The 23,943-nt window shown below is 60.6% G+C and overlaps 1 protein-coding gene across 10 annotated transcripts; it reads left to right on the top strand.

Annotated features, from left to right (window-relative positions):
• Positions 1-624: 624 nt before the first annotated feature.
• On the top strand, positions 625-23,906 carry DLG4 (discs large MAGUK scaffold protein 4). 10 transcript variants are annotated; one of them, XM_053211451.1, is made up of 22 exons: positions 711-744; positions 920-1,018; positions 1,290-1,330; positions 10,111-10,176; positions 13,629-13,682; positions 13,829-13,879; positions 14,093-14,217; positions 14,316-14,485; positions 14,589-14,725; positions 14,888-15,032; positions 17,390-17,685; positions 17,782-17,884; positions 18,036-18,150; positions 19,353-19,529; positions 19,812-19,848; positions 19,943-19,970; positions 20,100-20,147; positions 20,812-20,913; positions 21,194-21,366; positions 22,258-22,367; positions 22,866-22,957; positions 23,129-23,906. In XM_053211451.1, exons 1-22 carry the CDS (start codon positions 726-728, stop codon positions 23,233-23,235), a joined length of 2,295 nt encoding a protein of 764 aa, XP_053067426.1. In that variant the 5' UTR covers positions 711-725; the 3' UTR covers positions 23,236-23,906. The 10 variants fall into 10 exon arrangements, 9 of the variants coding, with proteins under 9 accessions (XP_053067426.1, XP_053067425.1, XP_053067424.1 ...); XM_053211450.1 differs by having other exon boundaries at positions 13,629-13,683; positions 13,821-13,879; XM_053211449.1 differs by having other exon boundaries at positions 10,111-10,275.
• Positions 23,907-23,943: the final 37 nt, after the last annotated feature.

The raw sequence follows: 23,943 nt of genomic DNA, 5'->3' as shown, positions 1-23,943 counted from the left end.
AGGTGGGAAGGAAGAAGCTTACGATAGATGCCAGAGGCAGAGGCACGGAAAGACGACCCATTGGGGTCCCTTGTGAAATCCGTCTCCACCCACACGAAAGGCAGGGACATGGTGGGGTGGGGGGCTCCAGCTGCAGGGCGAGTGTCCCAAGCACATTTCTCCTGAGACCTAGGAGGTGTCACTAACTTTGGAAACACCTGAATTTTCAGCGTAGGACCGTCCCCTCCCCTCTGCCAATTCGCTGCCTCCCCTTGAGGGCCTCTGAGACCTTCCTGAATGCCTGTATCTGTCTGCCCTTGTTCCTGAGACCATGTGCCCAGGCTAGACGGCTGGCATTCTGGTTGCTTCCCAGCCTGTGAGGAGCTGTAGGGGTGCTCACGTCCCCCAGCCCCCGCTTCTCTAGCCCTGGGCCGAGGAGTCCTCGGTAACTCATACCCCCTCTCTGCCATCCTTACTGGGAACACCCCCCCCCCCCAAGGAAAGATCTGGGCTCAGCTTCCTCTCCTTTGGGGTGGCTGGAGCCTCCTTGGGGGGGGTCCCCTTCCCTCGAAAAGTGTAGCAAACTCTCATCCATGGCTCCGTGGCTCTGGGGAGACAGGCCAGGGTGCGAAGTTCCAGGAGGAGATAAGACTGCCTCCTTAGGCTAACAGCTGGAACCGGGTGGGGAGAAGGCAGCTCAGCTCCAACCCTGCGGATTAGGGAGATTAAAGTGACAGAAGAGAGAGATGTCCGAGGGACCCAGAGGTGAAAAACGAAAGGCCTGGGGGCTTGAGCTGGTGGGGGCGGGGACTGGGATTTGGGGACCCTTCTCCGGAACCTTCCCATAGAATCTGGGGTGAAAAGGCACAGGCTGGGGAAGGTGAATGTCTTGGTCCCTCTGTGTCTTCCCTGTCCCAACCCCACCCCCATTATTCTCCAGCTCCCCGGTCAGCCCTCTGGCTCCTGGCCCCCCCACTACTGCGGTGGGCACCCCCTCTCCTCACCGTGCTGCACAGTGACCTCTTCCAGGCCTTGCTGGGTGAGTAGCCCCAATCATCTGAGGGGCAGTGTTTGGAAAGGGCTGGCCTGGGCCTGTGAGGGCAATGCCCAAACTTGGGGGCTGGTTGGGGGCGTGGAGGTCCCCTTGGTCCAAGCAGGGGTCGGTCGTCCTGACTGTCCCCCATCAAAGTCCAGCAGCCCTGGCTGGAGGAGCTCCTCCCTCACCCGACAGAAGGAGGCCAGAGATGGTGGCAGGGGTGGCCCGGGAGGCAGGGGTGGGGGAGGGTAACTCAGCTCTGTTCTGGTGACAGACATCCTCGACTATTATGAGGCTTGTATCTCAGAGAGCCAGGTAAGGGGGTGAGGTGGGGCCGCTGCCTCAGGGGAGCGGGCAGGGCTGGAGCGAAGACAGCCAATGTTGAAGACTTGGGGGCCCTGGGGACAAAATCCCGAGTCAGGGGTGCAGAGAATGTTCTCTCTCCTACCCTGCAGCCCTTCCTCCTCCCGCTCCCCCCCTTTTCTTTGCCCCAGTTTCAGGCACCAAAGAGTCCAGGACAAAATTACTTTTCAGGCTTCCTCCTGTGAATCCTGAGGGGGAAATAGCCCCCCAGGGATTCCCTCCTGCCAGCCCCTCCCTCACACCCTGCCCCCGGCCAGGGCCTGGCTCCAGTATTTAAACCAGCATGGGTGCTCCCTCCTCATCATCTCTGCTGTCGGCGCTGGTGCCCGGCCAGGCCTCCATCTTTGCCACAGGGCCTCTCTGCATCTGCTGTTATCTCCTTTCCCATTATCCGGGTTCCTGCCAGCACCGAAGCAGTTAACTCTGCCAAGGCACCCCCCCATTCTCGCTCCTCGCTCCCTCCCTCCCTCCCCCTGCTTCCTCTCTCCTCCTCTCTCCCCTTCCCTCCTCGGCTCCACGGCTCCCTCGGCCGCTGCCGCCTCCGACCCCCCCCACCCCACTCCCCCGCCACGGCCCCTAGCCCCTGGCCGTTAGGCAAGACCCCCCCCTACCCCGGGGCTCCCCGAAATCCAGTTCCCCTCCCCCACCCCAGCTCATGCCCCAGCCCCCGAACTCCGGGGCTGCCAGCCCCCGGTGCCCCCGCCCCTCCTGAGAATCGGGGTGTGCTCCCCAAGCCCCCTCCCCTCCATTGGGGACCCCCTTTTAGGGCCCCCTTCCCCTCCCTCCCACGCTCCCTCCCCTTCCCTTCTCCAACCCCCTCTTTCCCCTCTCACCCCTCCCCCCATCCTGGCCCCCCCTGCAAAAGTGGGGTGCGGAGGGGGGAGGGGTGAGAACCCACGGAGGGGAGGAACGAAACTCCGATGAAGTCAGAGCCCCTTACCCGCCGCCGCGGCCAGCCCCCCCAACATGGACTGTCTCTGTATAGTGACAACCAAGGTAAGCATGATGGGGGGGGGGGGGGCTATAAGCTGGGGGGGGGGAGGGTATGAGTTTGTGGGGAGGGGTTAGGCAGGCCTAACCTGGGGCTGGGGGCCCAGGAGTGACAGCATCAGAAGATGTATTTGGGGGTCATGATTTAGTTTTGGGGTTCACATCTGAGATAATGCTGGGTTTGGCCACAGGTGCCCCCTGGGGTGATCCCTTTGTACCTGTAGAGAAATGGAAAATTTGGGCTGTCTTGTGGTTTGGGGGGGGCTAGTGGGTTTTGGGGTTCGCCAACGAGGCTTGAGGGAGACTTATTTAAGGAGAAGCCTGGCTCACATGGAAGTCCTGCTCTTGTGCATTGGAAGGTGGACTACATGAGGGGGGGGGGGTCCTCTTCCCTCCTGGGGGACAGACTGGCTTGTAGGTGTCTTGTGCAATTTCAGGGGGCTCTTGGCATGGGGGTAGAAGGTTATTGGTTGTGAGTGCCTGACTGGTCTGGGGGTGTCAGCTGGCGGAGAAGGGGTGGGCCTTCAAGCTATGGAACCAGCATCTTGTGGTGGATGCATTCGGGGGTACTCTCGATTTGAGGGAACTGTCGATGTAGGGTTGGATCATATGGAATACGGGGATAGCTGGGAGCTGTCAGAGGGCTAGGGCCTGCCACAGGGCCACCTGAGGGAATGGACCAGGTGAGGTGAGGGTTTGGGGTACTCCCCTGGGAGGGAGAAGAGGTTGCCAGACCCTGAGGAGGATGAGAGCTTTGGGGAGACAGGGGATTTGAGGAGGGGGACCAGGTGGGTGGTGCAGAATTTGGGGGTGGCCCCGGGCAGGTGCTCAATATCCCTGCCTCCTCCCACACCGTATCCTCCCCGTGTTGGGAAAGAGTGAGAAGAGCAGATTAAGGGGAATGTTCCTCTTACCCCTGACACTTGGGATCGAGGTGGGGGAGGACACCTGGATTTCAGGTTCCCCTGGTGAAAAGGAGTTGGAGCAGGGCAGGCCTGGCAGCCGTGAGGAGCGGACGAGGGCGTCCCTGTGGTCCGAGCCTGGAAGGGGCAGATCTTGGATGGGGAGCATGGGGCAACCTCCTGGTGGGTGCTGCAATATACCTAGGTCTTGGCTGGGAGACTCTGGGACTGGCAAGCTGGGTGCCTGGTGTGTGGAGGGAGGCTTGGGCGGGTGGCAGGCAGCTGGGGGTTGGGGGGTGGGACAGGAAGTGGGGGCCGGGGAGGCGGGGTCCGGGTGAGTCACAGGCTGGGGAGGGGGTTATATTTAGTGGGAACTGCAGCTTCTCAGGGGAGGGAGCTGAGGACACACATGTTCCCTGCCACAAACTCACACATGTGTGTACACATGCAGTGTGCACGTGTGAGCATGGATGGAAGAGACTGGAGGCTGAGGACCTTTAGGTCCAGAGCCCCCACCCCCTCTCCAGAGCTACTTGCTTGTCTGCGTCCCCCCCCCCCCCCCCCCCCCCCGCCGCCCCTTCTGTGGGCTCCAGGCTTTCTCCCATGCTGCTGCTTCCCCTGTTCCCTGTGGTTTCGGTGGATTTTTGTGCCTCACTTTCTCTGGCCTGGTCTCCTTTAATGTCTGTCTGATCCTTAGCTTCTCCTGTCTCCTGCCTTCAGCCTGCCCCTCAGCCTTAGGCTCCCTGGCTGTGGTCCTCCGGGTGACAGGTGTACCCAGAAAGCCAGTTGGAATGTGTGGGCCCTGCTTCCAACATGTGAACACACACATGTGCGAGCGAGGGTGAGGGGCTTGCCTGCACTGGCAGCTATTCTGGGAGGGGGAGTTTATTCATCTCCCTTCCAGACTCCTACTTCTTCGATGGAGCCCAGAGTGAGCATCCCTGAAGGAAGGAGCCTTGCGCAGAGAGGATCAATCATGCATTTGGGGTTTTACAGAGGCGTGGAGGAGACCCAGAGCTTGCCACATTCCTTGGCCGGAAAACTTGTCAGTCTCGGGATGACGAGGACTCCAACTCCCATAAGGCCTTGAGGCACAGGAGCCCTCCTGTTAGGGGGCTGCTGTCCGTGGGGCTGTTGGGAGTTGTGGTACATCTCCATCCAGGACAGCGGAGGGGTAGCCGAGAGGAGCCAGCAGGGGGCACCAGGCGCTTGTTTCCCACCCCCCCTCCCAGCCCCCACCCATCGTCCCCCGCTCCCAACATGCTGGGTGAGGTAGGGGGTGCCCAGGCTTTGCGGTGGTTGAGCTTCCCAGCTCCGTTTGAGAGCCCTCCATCTTTCATTGCCTATATTTAGATTCCTGCCGCAGTAATTGAAGGAACACTTATTGAATGCCTACCATGCGCCAGGCCCTGTGCTTTGTGCTCACTCCGCCTTTAGAGCTATCACTTAGTCTTACTCGGTGCCGGGGTCTCTGCCGGTGTCTGCCTCTGAGAATCTCTTTCTCCCACTCCGCCCCCGTCCCTCCCCCTTCTCCCCGCGCTGCTGCCGCCGTTGCCATGGCAACCGGCGACGACTGAAGTTGCGTGGCCGACTTGAGGGCCGGGCGAGGGTGTCGGAGGGCGGAGCAGAACAAGTGGGGGAGGGGGGAGAGTGGGAAAAGACCGGGGGTATCGGGCCGGACCCCGGAGGCGAAGCGGTTAAACCCTCCGGGTGGTCCTTATTGGGCAAAGCTGAGATGCCGGGGGCGGGGCACTGTGGCCAAAGGCCTCATTCATTGGCGGACAGGGGCGTGGCGGAGGGACAGTGTGGGCGAGGCCGGGGGAGCGAATGGGCGGGAAGTGGACGGGGGCGTGGTCTCTTGGAGGCAGGTGGGTGGGGTCTGGCTTACTCTATCGAGGGAGGCGGTGGCAGCCCTCGGAATGGGGCGGGGCCTGAGGGCTGGGTAACCTGACAGAAATGAGGGCGGGGCTGACCCGGCAGGGGCGTGGCGTGGTCCCATGCGCCGGAGGGAGACGGGGTTTTGAGGGGCCTGTTGTCTGAGGAACTGCGGGGTGCGGGGGTCTTTGGAAAGGAGAATCCGAAGGCTGGGCGATTGACGTCTCAGTTTTCCTAAGATGGAGGCCTGTTCAGATTTCATCGGAGCACAACCTCCTACCTCAGCTCTCTGTTCCAGGGAGACGGTTGCTAGGCGACAGCAAAGTCCTTGATTGCTGCGTTGCCAGGCAACAGGGAAACGGAAAATGGAGGGAAAAAGGAAATGGGGGATGGGGGAGGGTCTTAAGGGGCCACAGCGCCCACTGGTGGAGAAGTAGGACCTGTGCGTTTTCTATTCTAGAAGGAATTTAGAGCTCAGCTCTTCCGTAAGGGCTCCCTCTGAGGATGCAAGCATTCTACCCAGATGCGAAACTAGGGCATTGGGGGTCATCTTGGGGGCGCATCTAACAGATTCCGATAACGGGGAGGGAGGGACATGGGCGAGATTCTAGGGCAGTCTGTCCTCTCTGCCCTGTGTGGGCATTATAGAGAAGCCAGAGAAGCTGATTTGAGGCCACTGCTCAGTGGGCTTTAAGAGTTGGGAAGGTGGGCGTTCAATGGGATAATATTTGTAAAGAGAGGCTTTCAGGTTCAGTTGTTTGGGAGAAAATGAAAACCTCTGAGGCAGTCGTTTTGGGGTGTTGTGGAAGATTTGTGGGTCACTGCAAATTGCAGGCCAGATCTTACTTTGGTGAATATTTTTTGAGGCTTGGGTGTGGGGGGGTAGATCTGTTCGGGAGCACTCCTGTAGCAATGTTGGAATTCAGAATCATGGAGGTGATGTGAAGACGTAGGAAGGGCAGCCAGAGAGAGGAGTGATGTGTGAACTTGAGGGGTGAAGAAAAGGGATAGGGAAAGATCTATTAATTTAAAGGTTTGGGAATAAATTGAAGAGATTACAATGGAATTTGGAGGGCCAGCTTTAAGATACATTAAATACTCCCAGAAATTGGAGTCGGGTGTTTGTTTTTTGTGTGTTTTTTTTTTTTAAGTGTTTCTTTTTTAAAGTTTATTTATTAAGTCATCTCCACACTTGAAGGGGAGATCACTTGAACTCAAGACTCTGAGATCAAGAGTTGTGTGCTCTTCCCATGGAGCCAGCAGGGCACCCCACTGGTGGTACTGGGGCTGTGCATATTGGAAAATCATGAGTATCTCATTAGATGCAGGGATTTGGACAGGGGACCCCAAAGGAATTTGAGGACTGCTTATTTGGATGTTGACGTTATAGAAAGGGTAATATTTGCACTAATGTCAAGGTCTCCGTTGGTGGGTTGGGGGATATGATTTTAAAAGGGAGGATTTAAACGGTGGTTTAATTTGAGGAGACAGCCGGTGTCGTGTCTGTGGTCCTTAAACTCCTGAAAAGCATTGTCTGGCTATCAAGTTAGGGGGCTGGACTGCTGGTTAGAATAGGAGATATCTTGGCATCTGAGGGGATGCGGTCCCTATTGATAATCCTTGGGGAGGGAGGGGGGTGGGGCTTGTGGGAGGCATTTTAGATCCTGGGGGGTGTGTGGGGGGGTCCCTCTACGGTGAGAGTGGAGTGCTTCCTCCTTCCTGCACCTTAGGAGTCCAGTAGAGATGAGTGGTCCATGGAGCTTTGGGAGTTTTTAAGGACCTGGTGAATTTAGGGGCAGGAAATTAGATGAGAATTACAGCTATAAGCCGGTAAATTTCAGGAGTGTTTCTGTTGGGGTTCTGAATAGGAGTATACTGTGGAAGGTGAAGTCCACAGAGAAACAGCTGGAACCTGGGAAGTTGATGGCTAAGAGGGTCTCCCCTCACCCCCTCTCTCCCATCGTGACGCTCTCCCGCACTGCGCAGGCGCCTTCCCCCCCGCCCCCCTCCGGCCGCAGCCTCCAGTCGCCGCGTCCGCCGCAGCCCCCGCCCCTCTGCCCCTCCCCCTCCCCCGACCCTGGGACCCTTGCTCTCCCACCCGTCCCCTCCCCTCAGTCCCCCTCCCCTTCTCCATGTCGGCTCGGAACAGATTCGCCTCCATGTGTCTCTGCGTGGTACGTGCCGCGGTACGGGCTCCGGCCCCGCTCCCCTCTTCCCGGACCCCCCAAATCTCAGGGTGCAAGCTTCAAGTGCTGTCGCTCTTACTTCTGCTTGGCGCGGGGTCTCTGGGTTGCAGTGTCTCGCGGACAGGCGCAGTGGGTCGCCCCTCTTATCAACATCCCCCTTTCACTCACACCCCTCTATTTTGGGGGTGCAAGCCTCGGTTCCAGGTCATTCTATGCAACTGGGGCTCCAGTGACGCGAGGGCCAAGGGGAAAGGAACAACAGCGACCCCCAGGCCTTTTCCTTGCCTCTGCCCTAATGTATTGGGGGTTCAGACCTGGTTGCAATACCATCGGAACTGTCGCGGTTGGGGCCCAGAGTTCCAGTGGGGTAAAACAGGGGATCCTCCTTTCCTTCCTGTCCTGCTTTAGTTGTCCTGTAATCTGGGCTTGAGGGGTGCTGCCCCCGACCCCCATCTGCCAGTCTGCAGTTTTGGAATTACTACCCCCCCCCCACACCCCTCCAGACGTTTTTTTTTTCTTCCCCCCAACCCCTTACTACATGTACAGTACTCTGAAATTTTCCAGGGACCAAACATAGGCCCTAACCTCCTTCAGCCACATTCTGGGGACTTTTGTACCCTTCCCTTGTGCCCAATGTGGGTCCCTCACATTGTCTCCTAATGCAGGGGAGTCTTTCCCTCAGTCCTAGACAGCCCCCACCCCATGGGGGTAGGGCAGGGAGACGTGTCTGCAGTCTCACTGTGATAAAAACTTCTCTTTGTTTCCTCTCTAGAATAAATGACGAGTTTCTGTGATTCCATTTTCTTTCTGTGCACCCTGACAGTTCTTCACCAGATTCAGGGATCCCCTCTGCGAGGTGGGCTGAAGATGGAGAGGCGGTGGACTCAGACCCTCCCCTGACTCAGGGAGACTAGAAGCTGCGCCCCTGGGCCCTGCCTCATGACCACGCAGGGGATGGGACTCTGGGGAAGTGGACAGGGGAGCTGTTTCCGCCCGTCCCCCCGGACCCCCAGTTCTGGGGCACTGTCCAGGCTGCAGACCACCTTTTCAGGGTGTGGAATGGACAGCCTCTTCCAGGTCGTGGAATTCTGTTATCCAGGATGGCCTAGCCTTTGAGGGGGGCTACGTAGCTTATACCGACCCCCCTCCTTACTTCTCCTTCTCTACACTTTGTGCCCATGGTCTTGAACCCTGGGGGCCAGGATTCTCTCTCCAGGTCTGCGGGCCAGAAACCCGGGTGTATCTTGATGAGCCCCTACTTTCCTTCTCAGAGGTGCTTCATCTCTGGCCTGGGTGGGAGAGGCTTCGTGTTGCCAGCACCATTTTCCTTCTGCTAGTCTCTTGCTGCGCCCTTAGCCGCGGCCAAACTTGGGTTACATCCCCAGAGTTTTCAGAATCCTACTAACAGGCATTGACTTTGATAAGCTGCCTCCAGTTGGACCGTGCAAACGTTGCCCTCCAAATGTTGGGGTACTCAGCTTCTCAGATGCTTTTTTTGAGAGGGGAGTTCTGCCTTCTCTTTTCACCTAGGTGTACTCGGGGGCGGGGTCTTCTGTCTTGTCCCCAGGGAACCCTGGTCTTCCCCCCCCCCGCCCCCCCCCCAGAGGTTGGGGCTTGGGGGGGGGGGCTCCTGAGGAGTGCGGCGGCAGAGGTGGGTGGACCCAGGCGGGGTCGCTGCCCTTCAGTGCTGTCTCCAGCTGCCCCTTTCCTCTCTCTCTGGCCCCCAGTTAATCTCATTTACTGATGTCCTTGTTAAGCTAGCAGAGGAGGCCGGTGAGATGGCTGGTGGTTGGTTGGGAAGGGACTCGGGGTCATGTTGAGTCTTCCACTCCTAAAGGCCAGAGGGAGACCAGGAATGGACTCTGAGACCCAGCTCCCCGCCTCCTTCCCCGGTCAGCCAGCCTGGAAGACACCCATTCCTGTCCCCCTCCTGAGCGCTACTGTGTCTGTTCCTCCCCCTTCTGCTCCCAGTCAGTATATCCGATTAACTGGCTGGGCTACGGGCGTTTGTAGGGATGGGGCCAGACTCTGTGCAGACTACTTGGGGAACCAGCTGGGCCAGTGGAGGGGGAGCTGGACGGGGAGCTGGACCAGTTCAGCTTTGTCCTGCCTGGGGGCCTGATGCCAACTACCTGCTAGTTGAAGGGCCTGACTGCGGTCCCTGCCTCTGTCTGGCATGCCAGTGCTGGACAGCCAGTGGCTCTTGGGGTAGAGGCTGCGGTGGGGAGACTGAGGCAGTGAGGGTGGGGTGGGAGTGAGGTGAGACGCCAGGGGCGCGGCAGCTGGAAGATGGACGAGGGAGCTCACAAACCGGGGGAGTGGGGTGAGGATGATGAGGGAGGCAGAGAAGTTGGGGATGGACGTCGAGAATGGGGGTTCAGCGTGTCAGAGGGCTGGCGCAGTGACAGGGACTAGTATCTGAAGGCCTGGGCCAGGCGGGAGAAACGGCGGCCGGGGGAGGGGGTGTGCCGGGTCGAAGGCTCGGGGGACGGGGGGGAGGTAGGATTTGGGGTGGGGGGGAGCAGGGGGAGGGGCTGGGATTTGGGCCGAGCCGAGAGGTGGCGGTCCGGGGCGGGAGAGGGGCTGTGGGAGGGTGGAGAGAGGGGAGCCAATGGGCTGGAGGACCGGGAGGGGGAGGAACTGGTCAGGCCCCAGGGCCTTCCGCACCGCACTGGCGTGGGGGTGGGGGGGGGGGGGCGGGAGAGGAGGCGGCCGGGCGGGCGGCCTGGAGCCCGAGGCGCTGGGCCGGCCCCGGTGACGCCTCGGTCCCCATCCCCAGAAATACCGCTACCAAGATGAAGACACGCCCCCTCTGGAGCACAGCCCGGCCCACCTCCCCAACCAGGTAAACGCCCCCGAGCTGGTGCACGTGGCGGAGAGGAACTTGTCCCACCTCGAGGCCGGCCACGGGGTCGTGGGCCACGCCCACCTCTCCCCCCTCAAGGTAGGAGACTCGGGCGGCCCCCTCCCCAGTGCGGCGCTCGGAGCCTCGGAGCCACAAGCACCCCCAAGGGCCGGTAGGGCGAGAGCCGTAGGCGGGAGGAGGCTGGGGCGGGGCGGCTGGGGCCCGGAGAGGGGGCGCTTGGGGGGGGCCGGAAACACCTCGTCCCCACCGAGGAGAAACAGAGGCCGGACGAGGGGCGGGGGGTGGGCGTAGAGCTTAAGGCCGGCGAGTGCGTGTGTGCGCGTGCCTGCGCGCACGTGTGTTGAGAGGTGTGCGCCCCCAGGACGCCCCCCACCCCGGGCCCTCTTCATTCCTTCACACCCCCCACCTCCGTTTCCGTTTTCTGTGTCCTGAGCTCCGTGCGGAGCTCCAGCTGCCCGCATTTGCTCCTGTCCCTTCTCCGCCTCCTCCCCCCACTTCCGGCCTCTGGGCCTGGTTCTGCCTGCGCCCCGAGTCTCCAGCCCTTTCCAGGTGTCTGGTCGGAGACTCCCAGTCGTGGGGCCTTTCTGCCTCGGTCCCCTGCCCCGGCCTCTGCTCCCCTCCTGGGCTCCCTCCCCTCCTCCCCGCCTCTCCCTCCCGCTGGCTGGCTGGCTGCTTCTCCAGGATGCTGTCTCTCTCTTCCTCCCACGCACTCTCCTGCTCCCTCCCTGATCCCCAGCTCAGGCCCTCCGCGGGCTCCGTGCTCCTCCTCGGCGGGCCCGCTCTCCCTCTGGCAGTGACCGTCCCCTAGTCGTCCCTTCTCCCCTTTCCGGCCACCACCCTTTTCTTCTTCGGGCCCCTCCCGCCCCCCCCCCCTCCATTATATTATCCACGCCCTGTCTTCCCTTCTCCAGTCCGGGGGAGGCCTTGTCTCTGGGACCTTCCCTCCTCCAGGCCAACTATATATCTTCTTCCCCTTCACACCTCTTTTCTGGGGGCACAGGATGGGGAGGGCCGGAGGCCCCAGGCAAGCTGTGACATTGAGGGGAACACCGTGGGGGCAGGGGTGGCCTTCCAGAATCTTGCAGGATGCCCTGGGGAGGGCGAGGCTGGAGACATTTCACCACGAAGTCAGGGAGGAGTTTTCTGAACCTGGAGATGGGGAGGCAAGGAGGGGGCCGCGGTAGGTTCTGGGGTGAGGAAGAGGAGGAAAAGAAAGAGGGTTCTCTGGCCTGTAGCAAAATGGAGAGACCCCAAAAGGGGGAGAGGCCCTGGGGCTGACCGGGTGAGGCTGTGAAATCAGGGCCAAGGTTGAGTCGATGGAGAGGAACAGAAGTCTGGCCCTGGAGGTGAGGAGACAGCACAGAGTATTCCTGTGAAGCGGTGACAGCTGCAAGGAGTGGAGGAAGGCAGACTCGAGTCGCTCTTCGTGGGGTGGGGCCAGGAAGCTCCCTGGGGAGGGGATATGGGGGAGAGGGAGGCGTGCAGGGTGGTATCGAGTGTGGGGATCAGGGTGCAGGAAGACAGGGAAGCAGAGGAGAGAGTGCTGGTGGCCCTGAGCCAGCCAGCAGGGGGGGTGGTGGGGGGATCTGGGGACCAGGCCCGAGTGGGGGGGGGGGGGGACAAGGAAAAGTCTCAATTTGCAGAGATCGAGATCGGGGATCGACTGAGAACAATGGACTGTGGTTTGGACAGAATGTCCAGGGTTTGAAGCTTGGATAAGGGCGAGTGGATATCTCTGGGGTGTCAGAAGTTAGGGTGGAGGATGAGGGCTGGACACTGAGCAGGAGGGCTGGTGGGGGTTGGGGGGGGGAGCGGTGATGCTGGATGAGGACTGAAAGCCGGTGGAGGGCCAAGGCTGGGTTGGAAGATGGAAACGGAAGGTGGGGCAGGGATACGCGTGCAGGGTGTGGGCTGCTGTAGAGGGAGGGGTGGGAAGCAGAGCCAGGTGGCCAGGGAGGAGGGATGGGGCCTGGGGAAGGAGGTTTTAGGACAAGGATGGGGTGGGGACGGAGGACAGCCTTGTGGAGGGGATTTTGGCCGTGGCTATCGGTTGGATAACAGCATCTGCTGGGATTTGAAGGGTCGGAGGTTGGCGGTGTTCATGGATTTGCGGGTTTGAAATCTATTGCAGAGCTTGCGAGGAAGCCTGTAGTGTTGAGAAATAGCAGGAGAGAGCAGGGGGGCCCTTTGAGGGGGGGATCGAGGAGTTTGGGGAATCCGTGATGACTGCCTCGCGCTTCGTAGGCTCCAAATAAATATTTGTTTAAGGAGGAGATAGGTTGGGGACCCCGGAAGGAAGCTCTTGGCCTCCTCTCCCATTGCCATGGAGACGGGGTTTCGGTTGCCCTGGCAATTGGGGAAGCCCCTAGGACCGGCCTAAAGCTGGCCCCGCCCCAGAGTCTAGAGACCCTGCCGCGTCGAGGCGACTGACGTCAGGACCTGGGTACGCCCACTTTAACCCTTTCCGGAATGGAGGTTGGGGTGGGGGGAGTAGATGAGAAGATAGGACCCGGATGTCTTTCACCACTCCCCCTTCCTGACGTCTTTTGCACTGCGTAGGGTGAGGGGCGTACAAGAGGGAGAACGGGGCCCTTCAGGACGCGCTGCACCCACAAACCTCTTCAGCCTGGACTTCTCTCCCCTGGCTGCCGGGGGGCGGGGCCCCGGGTAGGAGAGGCGGGGCTAGCGGATCCCCTCTGCCTTTGGGAGGCTGATCGCTCCTAGGCCACGCCCATCTCCCGCCCCCCACTCCACCCCCACCCCCGTTGTCCTGGCGACAGGGCCTTCTGGAGGTGGGTCTCCCCAGGCCTTGGCTGGGCTTGGATACCATCGCTAGGCAACAGAGTCCTTAGAGGAAGGGGTGGATTGGATGGCGGGTGGGTGAGGAGGGAGGGGCTTGCAGCTGGGGGAACCCCGGATTCCCGGGACCCGGGGTTTAGGGCAAATGTGTGGGAAGGTGAGGGGCAGATCTGAGGGAGGGTTCTCAAGGCTCCTGGGTGCATATGGGCCGACAGGGACAGGGATGGGGGGCAGGCCCCGGGGGACGCGTAAGCACTGGGGTGTATGTGTAGCGCATAAGGCAGTAGCATCCCGTGGTGTTACATCCGGTGAGAAGCTCCCCCTTTCGCCTGCCCCCCCCCCACTCTTTACCACCTGCTGCTCCCCCATCTGGTTGTCTCTCCCTCCCTTCCCGCTTCTCAGACACCTCCTTCCACATTCAGGGGGCCCGGGCCCAGGCAGTGTTAGGGCCGTGCACGTGTGCGTGTGTGTGTATGCGCAGTACGGGTTGAGCTGGGGCCTCGAGGGGTTCAAGAGCAGGCTTGGTTCAAGAGGGGACCCCGAACGGGTAGCCAGGCTGGTGGGACCCTCGATGAGAGGCTTCCTCTTGAGCCAAGGCTCAGACAGCTTTTCATCTCCTTTTCCCCTCACAGGCCAATTCTCCTCCTGTGATTGTCAACACAGACACCCTAGAAGCCCCGGGATATGTGAGTTGTTTAGATTTTGGGGCCACTGCAGAAGGATGGAGGGAGAGTGGGAGGGCCTGGGCCCCAGCAGCAGGGGAGGGGCCGGTGCTCAGGTCGGAATGTCCGGCTCACTGGTGTTGTGTTTCTGGTCCGTGCTGGAGTTGCAGGTGAACGGGACGGAGGGGGAAATGGAATACGAGGAGATCACATTGGAAAGGGTGAGCAGGCTCCCCCGCCCCCCGCCCTGAGGTCCCCCCAGCTCCCTGTCACGCTTCTCTCTGTGCCTGTGTGTACTAGGTGGCCGGTCCCTTAGTCTTGTCCCTTCCTGCTCCCGTCACGGCCCCTTGGCCCATGCCCCCGCCCGAGTCCGAGCCGCCTTGCCCGGAGCAGGCCTCCAGGAGGGCTGACGCTCCTCCCCTCCTTCTGCCCAGGGCAACTCAGGTCTGGGCTTCAGCATCGCAGGCGGCACCGACAACCCACACATTGGTGACGACCCGTCCATCTTCATCACCAAGATCATTCCTGGCGGGGCCGCGGCCCAGGACGGCCGCCTCAGGTGGGGAGGGGACACAGGGCTTAGGGTGCCGGTTTCCTCGAGAGGGAGGGCCAGGGCAGCAGGAAGCTCCTGGCTCAGGCCAACCTCGCTGCCTCCAGGGTCAACGATAGCATCTTGTTTGTGAATGAGGTGGACGTGCGGGAGGTGACCCACTCAGCCGCGGTGGAGGCCCTCAAGGAGGCGGGCTCCATCGTCCGCCTCTACGTCATGCGGCGGAAGCCTCCAGCTGAGAAGCTTATGGAGATCAAACTCATCAAGGGGCCTAAAGGTAGTGACCCGTTGTGTCTCCACCCCCATCCCGACCGTCCCCCGCCCCAACGCCGGCTCCCCAGCCAACCTGGACGTCCACCTCTGTCCTCCCCTCCATCCAGGTCTTGGCTTCAGCATCGCGGGGGGCGTAGGGAACCAACACATCCCCGGAGATAACAGCATCTATGTGACAAAGATCATCGAAGGGGGTGCCGCCCACAAGGACGGGAGGCTGCAGATTGGGGACAAGATTCTAGCGGTGAGGACCGCTGTCACTCTTCCAGCCCACACTTGGGTCTCGCCTCCTGGCCCTTCCCCCCCCCGACGGGGAAGGCCCCGTCCTCCTTGGCACCTCTCCCACGGTGTTGTCTGTCTTGGGGCTGTTTCTGGCTCTGTCTGAGCTCTCCTTCCTTGGCCCCAGGTCAACAGTGTGGGGCTGGAGGACGTCATGCATGAGGATGCCGTGGCAGCCCTGAAGAACACATATGACGTTGTCTACCTGAAGGTGGCCAAGCCCAGCAATGCCTACCTGAGTGACAGCTATGCTCCCCCAGACATCACAACCTGTGAGAACCCTCCAAACCTCAAAGCCTCCCATGACCCATCCCAGTTACCCCCACGACCCATCCCAGTTACCCCCATGACATCCCAGTGAGTGTTCCTCTTCAGATGCTCCCCACAAAATAGAAACAATGTCTCTTCTTCTGTGGTTGGAGAGTAGGTGAAAAAATCAGTTACCGTACAAGACCTAGAAAAGCTTGTCGACAGTCTCTCCCCCAGAAGGCACAAGGCCCAGATGGTTTTGTAGCTAATTTCTCTCAAATCTTCAAGGAATAGATCATTCTTCTGCTCCTTCTGAGCATGAGGACAGATAAAAAGGTTCACGTTTCATTTTATGAGGGCGTTTCAAAGGGTCCCAAAGATAACATAAAAGAGGGAAACTCAACCCCAATTTTGCTTCTGAATAGAGAGGTAAAACTTTGTAGGAACATAGTTGCAGACCAAATACAGCAGCCAATGAAAGGAATAACATCGTCACAAAGTAGGGTTTTTTTTTTTTCTTCGGGAAACTAAAAGCACTTCTGTATTGGGAGACCTCTTAATATGATTCATCGTATTAAACAACGGACAGAAATTGTAAGGTCATTTGAAATTGATGCGGGAAAAGACGTTGAGGAAATTCAACATCCGTTTTCACACGAAAACTTAGTAAACTAAGGACACAGGAGTTTTCTTTCACGTGATGAAGACTAGCTCTCTTCCCAAGAGGAACCTTGGCTCCTTGGAGAAAGGGCCTGTTCCAGATCCTGTGCCGGAAATGCACAAGACGAGTTTGTAACATCTTACAGGCTAGAAAAACAGTAAAGCTACCCAGGACTCTAGGGCGTGTTATCGACGCAGGAGGGGCTCCCACTGGTTATTCAATCACAACTCCTCAAATAGGTGGAGGTCCATGAGGTCATAATGATGCTTAAGAATAATTGGGCACCTTTGGAGGATGCTAAGGGCCCATTCGTAATGAAAACTGGCAAATGCGGGGACAGAGTCAGGTGCTGTACAAACTGTACCTCAGAATCACCAAATGGTTGATATGGGAGAGTTTTTTTTTATTTTTTTATTTTTATTTATTTTTTAATTTTATTTCAGTGTTTATTTTTGTTTTGAGAGAGAGACAGAGCATGAGCAGGGGAGGGGCAGAGAGAGAGGGAGATACAGAATCTGAAGCGGGCCCCAGGGTCCGAGCTGTCAGCACAGAGCCCGATGCGGGGCTCGAGCCCACAAACTGTGAGAAAGTTCTTTTCTATCGAATCATTCCCACCGATAAGTGCTTCTTCTTCCAAAAAAAAAAAAGAGTAGAATATTCTATTTTGCAATCCCCAGTGACATATCACTGGGTTCTGAACTATCAGAAGGAGGCAGCGGTCCTCAGTGGCCACTAAAGCTCTTAGGTGAGAGCATAGAAATGGGTGGGTCAGCCCATGACAGCTGAACCTGCCAGTCAGTCTTACCTAAGGCGACCAGACATTCTTGCATCCCTCTGTGGTCTGGTGGAAAGTACGTAGTGTCACCTATGCGGTGTTTGTGACACAAAATTGAACTTGAGTCTGACAAAGCCTCTAGATCGAATGATAGGAGCTACGGGGCAGAAGCACACGGTAACAGCCCAAAGATGGAAGTGGTGATTTCCCCCTTAGAATTTCCCCGGTAGGGGGTGCGCCCGGGTGGCTCCGTCGGTTAAGCGTCCGACTGTCTGTCCGACTTCGGCTCAGGTCATGATCTCACGGTTCGTGGGTTCCAGCCCCACGTCGGGCTCTGTGCTGACGGCTCGGAGCCTGGGGCCCGTTTGGGATTCCGTGTCTCCCTCTCCCGCTCTGCCCCGGCCCTGCGCACGCTCTCTGTCTTTCTCTCTCAAAAATAAATAAAAATACAGCACTTAAAAAAAATTAAAAAAACTGAAAAAGAATTTCTCCCATAGAAAGTGGGAAATTCTCTCAGACAAGTGACCTAGTTTTCCCGACCAATGGATAGCCAAGAGCAGGAAAAACCGGAGAGGGGCAGGGGGGGACTCTTATAGACTGAGAGATCTGAGGAAACCCAGCACCCACAAGGAAGCCCCCAAAAGCCTGGTGCTAATATTCCCCTCCACTTGGCCACCCCTGGCGTACGGAGGACATATAACCTTCAACTCGATGACCCCCTCCCCCCCCCCCCCCGTCCCTCGGGAGAACCAGCCCTTCATGTGGCCTGTGCACTTCTGCCCCCCAACACTGCTGGGATCTGACGCCCCCCTCACACCGCCCTACTATCTGGCGGAGAAATGCCTCCGTCACCCGAGTCTGGCTCTCCTGGTTCCCTGGGGAGGAGGTGGGGCGGCCGTGGGTCCTGCCCACAGCGCCCTCACCCCTTCTGCCACATCTTTCAGCTTATTCCCAGCACCTGGACAACGAGATTAGTCACAGCAGCTACCTGGGTACCGACTACCCCACAGCCATGACCCCCACCTCCCCTCGGCGTTACTCCCCGGTGGCCAAGGACCTGCTGGGGGAGGAAGACGTTCCCCGGGAACCGAGGCGCATAGTGATCCACCGGGGCTCCACGGGCCTGGGCTTCAACATTGTGGGTGGCGAGGACGGTGAGGGCATCTTTATCTCCTTCATCCTGGCCGGTGGCCCTGCGGACCTCAGCGGGGAGCTGCGGAAGGGGGACCAGATCCTCTCGGTGAGGGAAGGCCGGGCCCTGCCCACACCCCTCCTCTACTTCGGGGCTGGGGCCTGGTCCCCGTCCCCGGCGACTCACCCTCCCCGCTGTCTCTAGGTGAACGGTGTTGACCTCCGCAGTGCCAGCCACGAGCAGGCTGCCATCGCCTTGAAGAACGCGGGCCAGACGGTCACCATCATCGCTCAGTATAAACCAGAAGGTACCGGGCCCGACGCTCCCCCCCGCGTCGTGAGCTGAGAGGGTCCTCAGAGCCCGGTCTCCTCAGCTGGTGGCTCCAGTGGGGGCAAGGGAGGGCAGCGGAAGCGGTCCGGTGGGGCCAGAGCTCGGGAACCTTCTCGTCCTTTTCTCAGAGTACAGCCGATTCGAGGCCAAGATCCACGACCTTCGGGAACAGCTCATGAACAGCAGCCTGGGCTCAGGGACCGCCTCCCTGCGGAGCAACCCCAAAAGGGGTTTCTACATCAGGTCGGATGCGCCTCTCTGTTCTGTGTCTCCCCCCGCCCCAGCTCTTGGCCCTGAACCCTGCCTGGCTCCCCCCCCACCCCTTCCCGGGCCTGACGCCCAGCTGCCGTTCATGGGCCCCGCTGCTCAGGTCAGCACTGGGAAATAATATCAACTGGAAAATCGTGTCTGCCTCCAGTGTCCCTACTGCCCTCTGGCCCCCGGTCAGCCTGGCACTTCCCTTAGGACCTCCACAGTTGGGTGACTCAGGTTACTGCCCGGCAGAGTGGGGAGGGGGATGCCTCTCGGCTGTTTGGAATGTTGCCCCCGCCTGCAGGGGAGGGGGTCACAGCTCTCCTGCTCCCGGGGCATCAGCTCTGCGGCCCCTGCCTCTCTCTCCCCACCCTCTCTCTCCCTCGGGGCTCCCGTCCGCTCTGGCCCCACCTCTTCCTGGAGGTCCAGATCCGCGTTTCTGGCCATCTGCTTTCTGGACGCGTCCACTGGGGTGTCCCACAGGCATCTCGCACTCGACACGTCCCACACTGAGCTCATTGCTTTCCCTCGTGTCCTTGAGCCCTTTATCTTGCTGAACCAGTGTTTCCGCCCTCGCTAACTGGCACCCGCTCAGACTTTGCTCGGCCCTTCCCTCCCCGCTGGGCTCCAGTGGGCTCCTGGGGGCGGTCTGCTGTGGCTCCCAGGTGCCTCCAGGTGGTCCCAGAGTCTCTTCCATTTGGTCCCCTTTGGTCCCGTTCTCGTGCTCTGTCTTTGCTGCCTCCACGGTCGGGCCCTCCCTTGGCTGGACCCCGGGGTCATGACGTAACTGACGGGAATTTGGTACTGATGGGGATAGGCAGGGTTAGCAAAGAGTGGCCTTGTTCCTTCTTCTGAATTCGAGCACATTCCGGGGTACCTCCCTGACTGTCCCGTGCATGCGTCCTGCAGACTGCGTTCTTGGGAGGGCGGCGTTCTAGATCTTGTTCTAGAAGTTGCACGGGATCCAGAGCCTGTCTGATCTCTGGCACAGCGCAGACCGAGTGGCGTTTAGTGGTTGTGATTGTGCGTCACAGTGGAGCATTTGCTCCCCACACGGTGGTGGGGGGGCTCCTCGGGGTCCGTGACCCCTGCGGGAGGGCTGTGAGTGGGCACACTTTGTCAGAAGGCCTGGCTGGGTGTCGGGGCGCCAGAGAGCTCAGGCGGTGTCTGACCGACGGCCACCCACGCTGCAGGGCCCTGTTTGATTACGACAAGACCAAGGACTGTGGCTTCCTGAGCCAGGCCCTGAGCTTCCGTTTTGGGGACGTGCTGCACGTGCTCGACGCCAGTGACGAGGAGTGGTGGCAGGCACGGCGGGTCCACCCCGACAGCGAGGCCGATGACATCGGCTTCATCCCCAGCAAACGGCGGTGAGGCTCCCGGGGCCTGCAGCCTTCCTGCCACAGGGGCTCCAGTCCCTGGGGTCCCCGGGCGGACAGCAGAGGCCACGGGCCTGCCCTCTGACCCCTCGGAGGCCTGTCTGCTGGGCAGCCTCCCTCCCGTGAGCCTCTGGAGCAGACGTGTCATTGAGGAGTACTGGGGCCCAGGGGCCGCCGGGAGGTGGTGTTATCAGCTGGTCCGGGGGAGGGGAGGGGCTCTAGGGCCCCTCAGTGGCCATTCCTCTACCCTCCCATCCCCCCATGTCCCCTCAGGGTCGAACGACGGGAGTGGTCAAGGTTAAAGGCCAAGGTAGGTGGGGGAGCGAGCTCGGGTGGAGGAGCGGGGGACTCGGGGCTGAAGCCCACCAAGCACGTGGCCCACTCCTTCTGTTCTTCCTCTGTAGGATTGGGGCTCCAGCTCTGGATCACAGGGTAGGTAGGGTCAGCTTGGCGAAGCGGGGGTGAGGGAGCCCTGAGCTTCTCTTGACATCTCAGGAAGGCCACATGGGGCCCCAAGATCCCTGTCTCCCAGCCCCTCGCAGACGCCCTGCCTCCCACTAGGTCGAGAAGACTCCGTTCTGAGCTATGAGACGGTGACGCAGATGGAAGGTGAGTCCTGGCCCGACCCCGGTCCCCAGTCCCAGCTGCTCCACAGCTGCTCCCCAGCCCGGCTGCTCCCCGGCCCAGCTGCTCCCCAGCTGCTCCCTGGCCGGCTGCTCCCAGCCCGACTGCTCCCCAGCTGCTCTCCAGCTGCTCCCTTGCCCAGCTGCTCCCCGGCCCAGCTGCTCCCCGGCCCAGTTGCTCCCCAGCCCGGCTGCTCCCCAGCTGCTCCCTGGCCCAGCTGCTCCCCAGCCCGGCTGTTCCCCGGCCCAGCTGCTCCCAGCCCGACTGCTCCCCAGCTGCTCCCCAGCCCGGCTGCTCCACAGCTGCTCCCCAGCCTGGCTGCTCCCCAGCCCGACTGCTCCCCAGCTGCTCCCCGGCCCAGCTGCTCTACAGCCCGGCTGCTCCCTAGCTGCTCCCTGGCCCAGCTGCTCCCTGGCCCGGTTGCTCCCCAGCCAGGCTGCTCCCCAGCTGCTCCCTGGCCCAGCTGCTCCCTGGCCCAGCTGCTCCCCAGCCTGGCTGCTCCCCAGCTGCTCCCCAGCTGCAACCCCTCCTGGCTGCTCCCTGGCCCAGTTGCTCCCCAGCTGCTCCCTGGCTCTGCCCCCCAGCCCCGGCCCCCAGCCCTGGCTGCTCCCCACTCTGCCCCCGGCCTGAGCTGGCTCTCTGTCCTCAGTGCACTATGCTCGCCCCATCATCATCCTTGGGCCCACCAAGGACCGAGCCAATGATGACCTTCTGTCCGAGTTCCCCGACAAGTTCGGATCCTGTGTTCCCCGTGAGCGCCCGGGCCCTGGGGTGGGGAAGGGAGATGGGGGCGGGGCCCATGGCATTGGGGTGCAGGAGGACACAGGGATTCTCAGAGAAGGGGTGCTTCTCATCCGCTCTGCTGCCCCATTTGGAGACCTGGGGGCCCTGGAAGGGGTGTGGGAGGAGGTGGCCCAGCCCCTCTGAGTCTTGGTCTCACCAGCAGCCCCCTTGCGCGGTTTGATGTAGGCAGGCTTTAAGCTAGAGGGACGGTGGTTAGATCTTCGGGGGGCGGGGTGACTTCCTGGCAGATACGACGCGGCCCAAGCGGGAATATGAGATAGATGGCCGGGATTACCACTTCGTGTCCTCCCGGGAAAAAATGGAGAAGGACATTCAGGCGCACAAGTTCATCGAGGCCGGCCAGTACAACAGCCACCTATATGGAACGAGCGTCCAGTCCGTGCGGGAGGTGGCCGAGCAGGTAGGGCCCGCGGGCACCTGGCCTCTTCCTCCTCCCCCGCCCACCCCATGGCCTCCCCCCAGCTCTCTCTAACTCTCTCTCTCTCTCTCTGTCTCTTTCCCTGCTGGGTCTCCACTCCCTCCTCCGCCTCCTTCTCCTCTCGGGCAACTCTGTCTGACTGCCTGCTCCCCCTGCCTCCCTCCCTCCCTGCCTGACCCCAAACTCTTCTCCGCCATCTGTCCCCTCTCCCCCCCTTCCCTCGTCCCTGCCCCACTTCTCCTCTCTTCCTGTGGCCTTGCCCTTGCTGGCTTGGCCTTCCCACCTTGGTGCCCTCCCTCTGTCTGGCTCCCCCGTGGCCCTCTGGCCTTGCCTGTTCCTGGGGTCTCCCCCCCCCTCCTACTCCCCTGCCACCTCCTTTTCCCTACTGCCCCCACTCTGCCCTCTCTCCCTCCACGGCTCCTTTCTCCATCTGCCCTCTCTCCCTCCCACCTGTCTCTCCTTGTTTCTTCCATCTGTCTGCCCCCCCATCCTACTTCCCTTCTCCCCCTTCCTCTCTCCTGCTCCTGCCCTCATCCCCTCCACCCCTCTGGCCTTGCTCTGCCCCGTCTTTTGGGTCCCCTTCCTGCCCATGCCTCACCCCTCCCTCATTACCTCCAATCCTCTCCTCCTGTGCTGGCTTCTTCCCTTGCTCTCCATCTGCCCCTTCCTCTTTCTCTCTGTCTTTAACTCTGTCTGTTCTCACCTCCTTCCCACCTTGACTCTCTGGCCACGTGTCTTTTGACATCCGTGTCACCTCCTTTTGGCCAATCTCCCATCCCCCACCTTTCCACTTACCGCGTCCTGTCCTGGCACCTCTGTCCGTCCTTTCCTGCCACCTGCTGGTCCCCCTCCGCCCCCCCTGCCTGCCCCCAGGGGAAGCACTGCATCCTCGATGTCTCGGCCAATGCCGTGCGGCGGCTGCAGGCGGCCCACCTGCACCCCATCGCCATCTTCATTCGCCCCCGCTCCCTGGAGAATGTGCTGTGAGTATGGTCTCGGGGGGGTGTGGCCTCCCCTCAGCGCCCCCCCGCATCTGTGGCCCTGGGCCTGTGTCCAACTCTCCCCTCAGAACCTTGGACAGCAGCCCCAGCCGCCCTCCAAGGGGACCAGGCCTGTTCCTTCCTCTCCAGCCTCGGGCTGGGCCAGACTGCAACTCCCAGCAGCCCCTGGGGCATGCACCTGCTGGCCGAGCAGGGCCCCTGGGGCTGTCGGGAGTTAGAGTCTGAGCCCCTTCACTGGGGCTGAAGGGCCGGAAGGATGAGGCTCTGGAGAGGTTCCCGGAGTGGCCGCACCCGGCCGGGGTGGGTCGCGCGGTGGGGTGGGGGTTCATTGGTGGCCCCGGAGACGACACGGGGAGTTGTGTCTTTCGCTGCGTGCTCCCAATCAGAAAACACTGGTTGCGACTGAACTTGCCGGGACGGAGGAGGTACAAGGTGGGGCGGGACCCGTGCTCAGATCTGCGTCTCCCTCGCTCTCCACAGAGAGATTAATAAGCGGATCACAGAGGAACAAGCTCGCAAAGCCTTCGACAGAGCCACCAAGCTGGAGCAGGAATTCACAGAGTGCTTCTCAGGTGAGGCTGTGGCCCTTGCTCAGATCCCAGGCCGGTGCCGCGCCCGGCGGACGGTTGAGAAAGGCGGCCTCCCTGGGTGGGGGGCAGCCCCACCGCTCGGGGTTTGGAGAGTTAGAGAAAGGGGCCCCTCCCTCGCTCTGGCCTCATTCCCCGTCCCCCCCGTCCCCCCAGCCATCGTGGAGGGCGACAGCTTTGAGGAGATCTACCACAAGGTGAAGCGTGTCATCGAGGACCTCTCAGGCCCCTACATCTGGGTCCCGGCCCGAGAGAGACTCTGACTCCTGCCCTGGTGTGGCCTGAACTCGCCCTGTCTCTGGCCCCCGGGCCCTTGGTCTGGACTGAATTGCCCAAGCCCTGCGCACCCCCTGGCCTCCCTCCCGTCCCTTCTTATTTATTTCCTTTCTAACCGGATCCAGCCCTGGAGGGGGGACACTCCCCTGCATGTAACCCCACACCCCAGAACTGGGCTCCTGAACCCCAGGAACCTGGGGTCTGGGGAGGAGCCGGGCTCCTGGTCCCGAGCCCGTGCTCCATAGGACCCTAGCCCCTGCCCGCCCCCGACGCACACACACACCCACCGGGGGCCGCCTGCCCTCCCCCATCTTCTCCCACACACATTCCAGAAGTCAGGGCCCCCTCAAGGAGCACCCCGCTGCAGGGATGCAGGGCCACAGGCCTCCTCTCTCTCCTGAGGCCAGGTCTGGGGTCACCCCTGCCCCCATCATAACTCCCCATGTCCCTTGGTTTCGCATTTAGTTTTTCCCATTTTTTTTTCTTCTCAAAGGTGGTTTTTTGGGGGGATAAGTGGGGGGACTCTACTGTGGGCCCCCTGCCTTCCACATGCCCCTCACCTTTTTTTCTTTGCCGGTTTGCATGAGTGGAAGGTCTAACTGTGGCTTTTTTTTTTTTTTCCTGGATTTTTTTTTTTTTTTTCTGGGGGGGAAAGGGGAGGGATGGGTTTAGGGAGTGGGAATGTGGGGGGTGGG

This window comes from Acinonyx jubatus, chromosome E1 (assembly GCF_027475565.1).
Source record: "Acinonyx jubatus isolate Ajub_Pintada_27869175 chromosome E1, VMU_Ajub_asm_v1.0, whole genome shotgun sequence".
Taxonomy (NCBI): Eukaryota; Metazoa; Chordata; class Mammalia; order Carnivora; family Felidae; genus Acinonyx; species Acinonyx jubatus.
This window is presented reverse-complemented; position numbering and strand designations above follow the sequence as displayed.

What these genes read in the sequence shown, in the direction of transcription:
- DLG4 (XM_053211448.1), top strand. An exon ending in AGGAGATCACATTGGAAAGG is followed by an intron (nt 13,880 to 14,092) that starts GTGAGCAGGCTC and finishes CCTTCTGCCCAG; the next exon opens with GGCAACTCAGGTCTGGGCTT. An exon ending in GTTCGGATCCTGTGTTCCCC is followed by an intron (nt 20,914 to 21,193) that starts GTGAGCGCCCGG and finishes ACTTCCTGGCAG; the next exon opens with ATACGACGCGGCCCAAGCGG.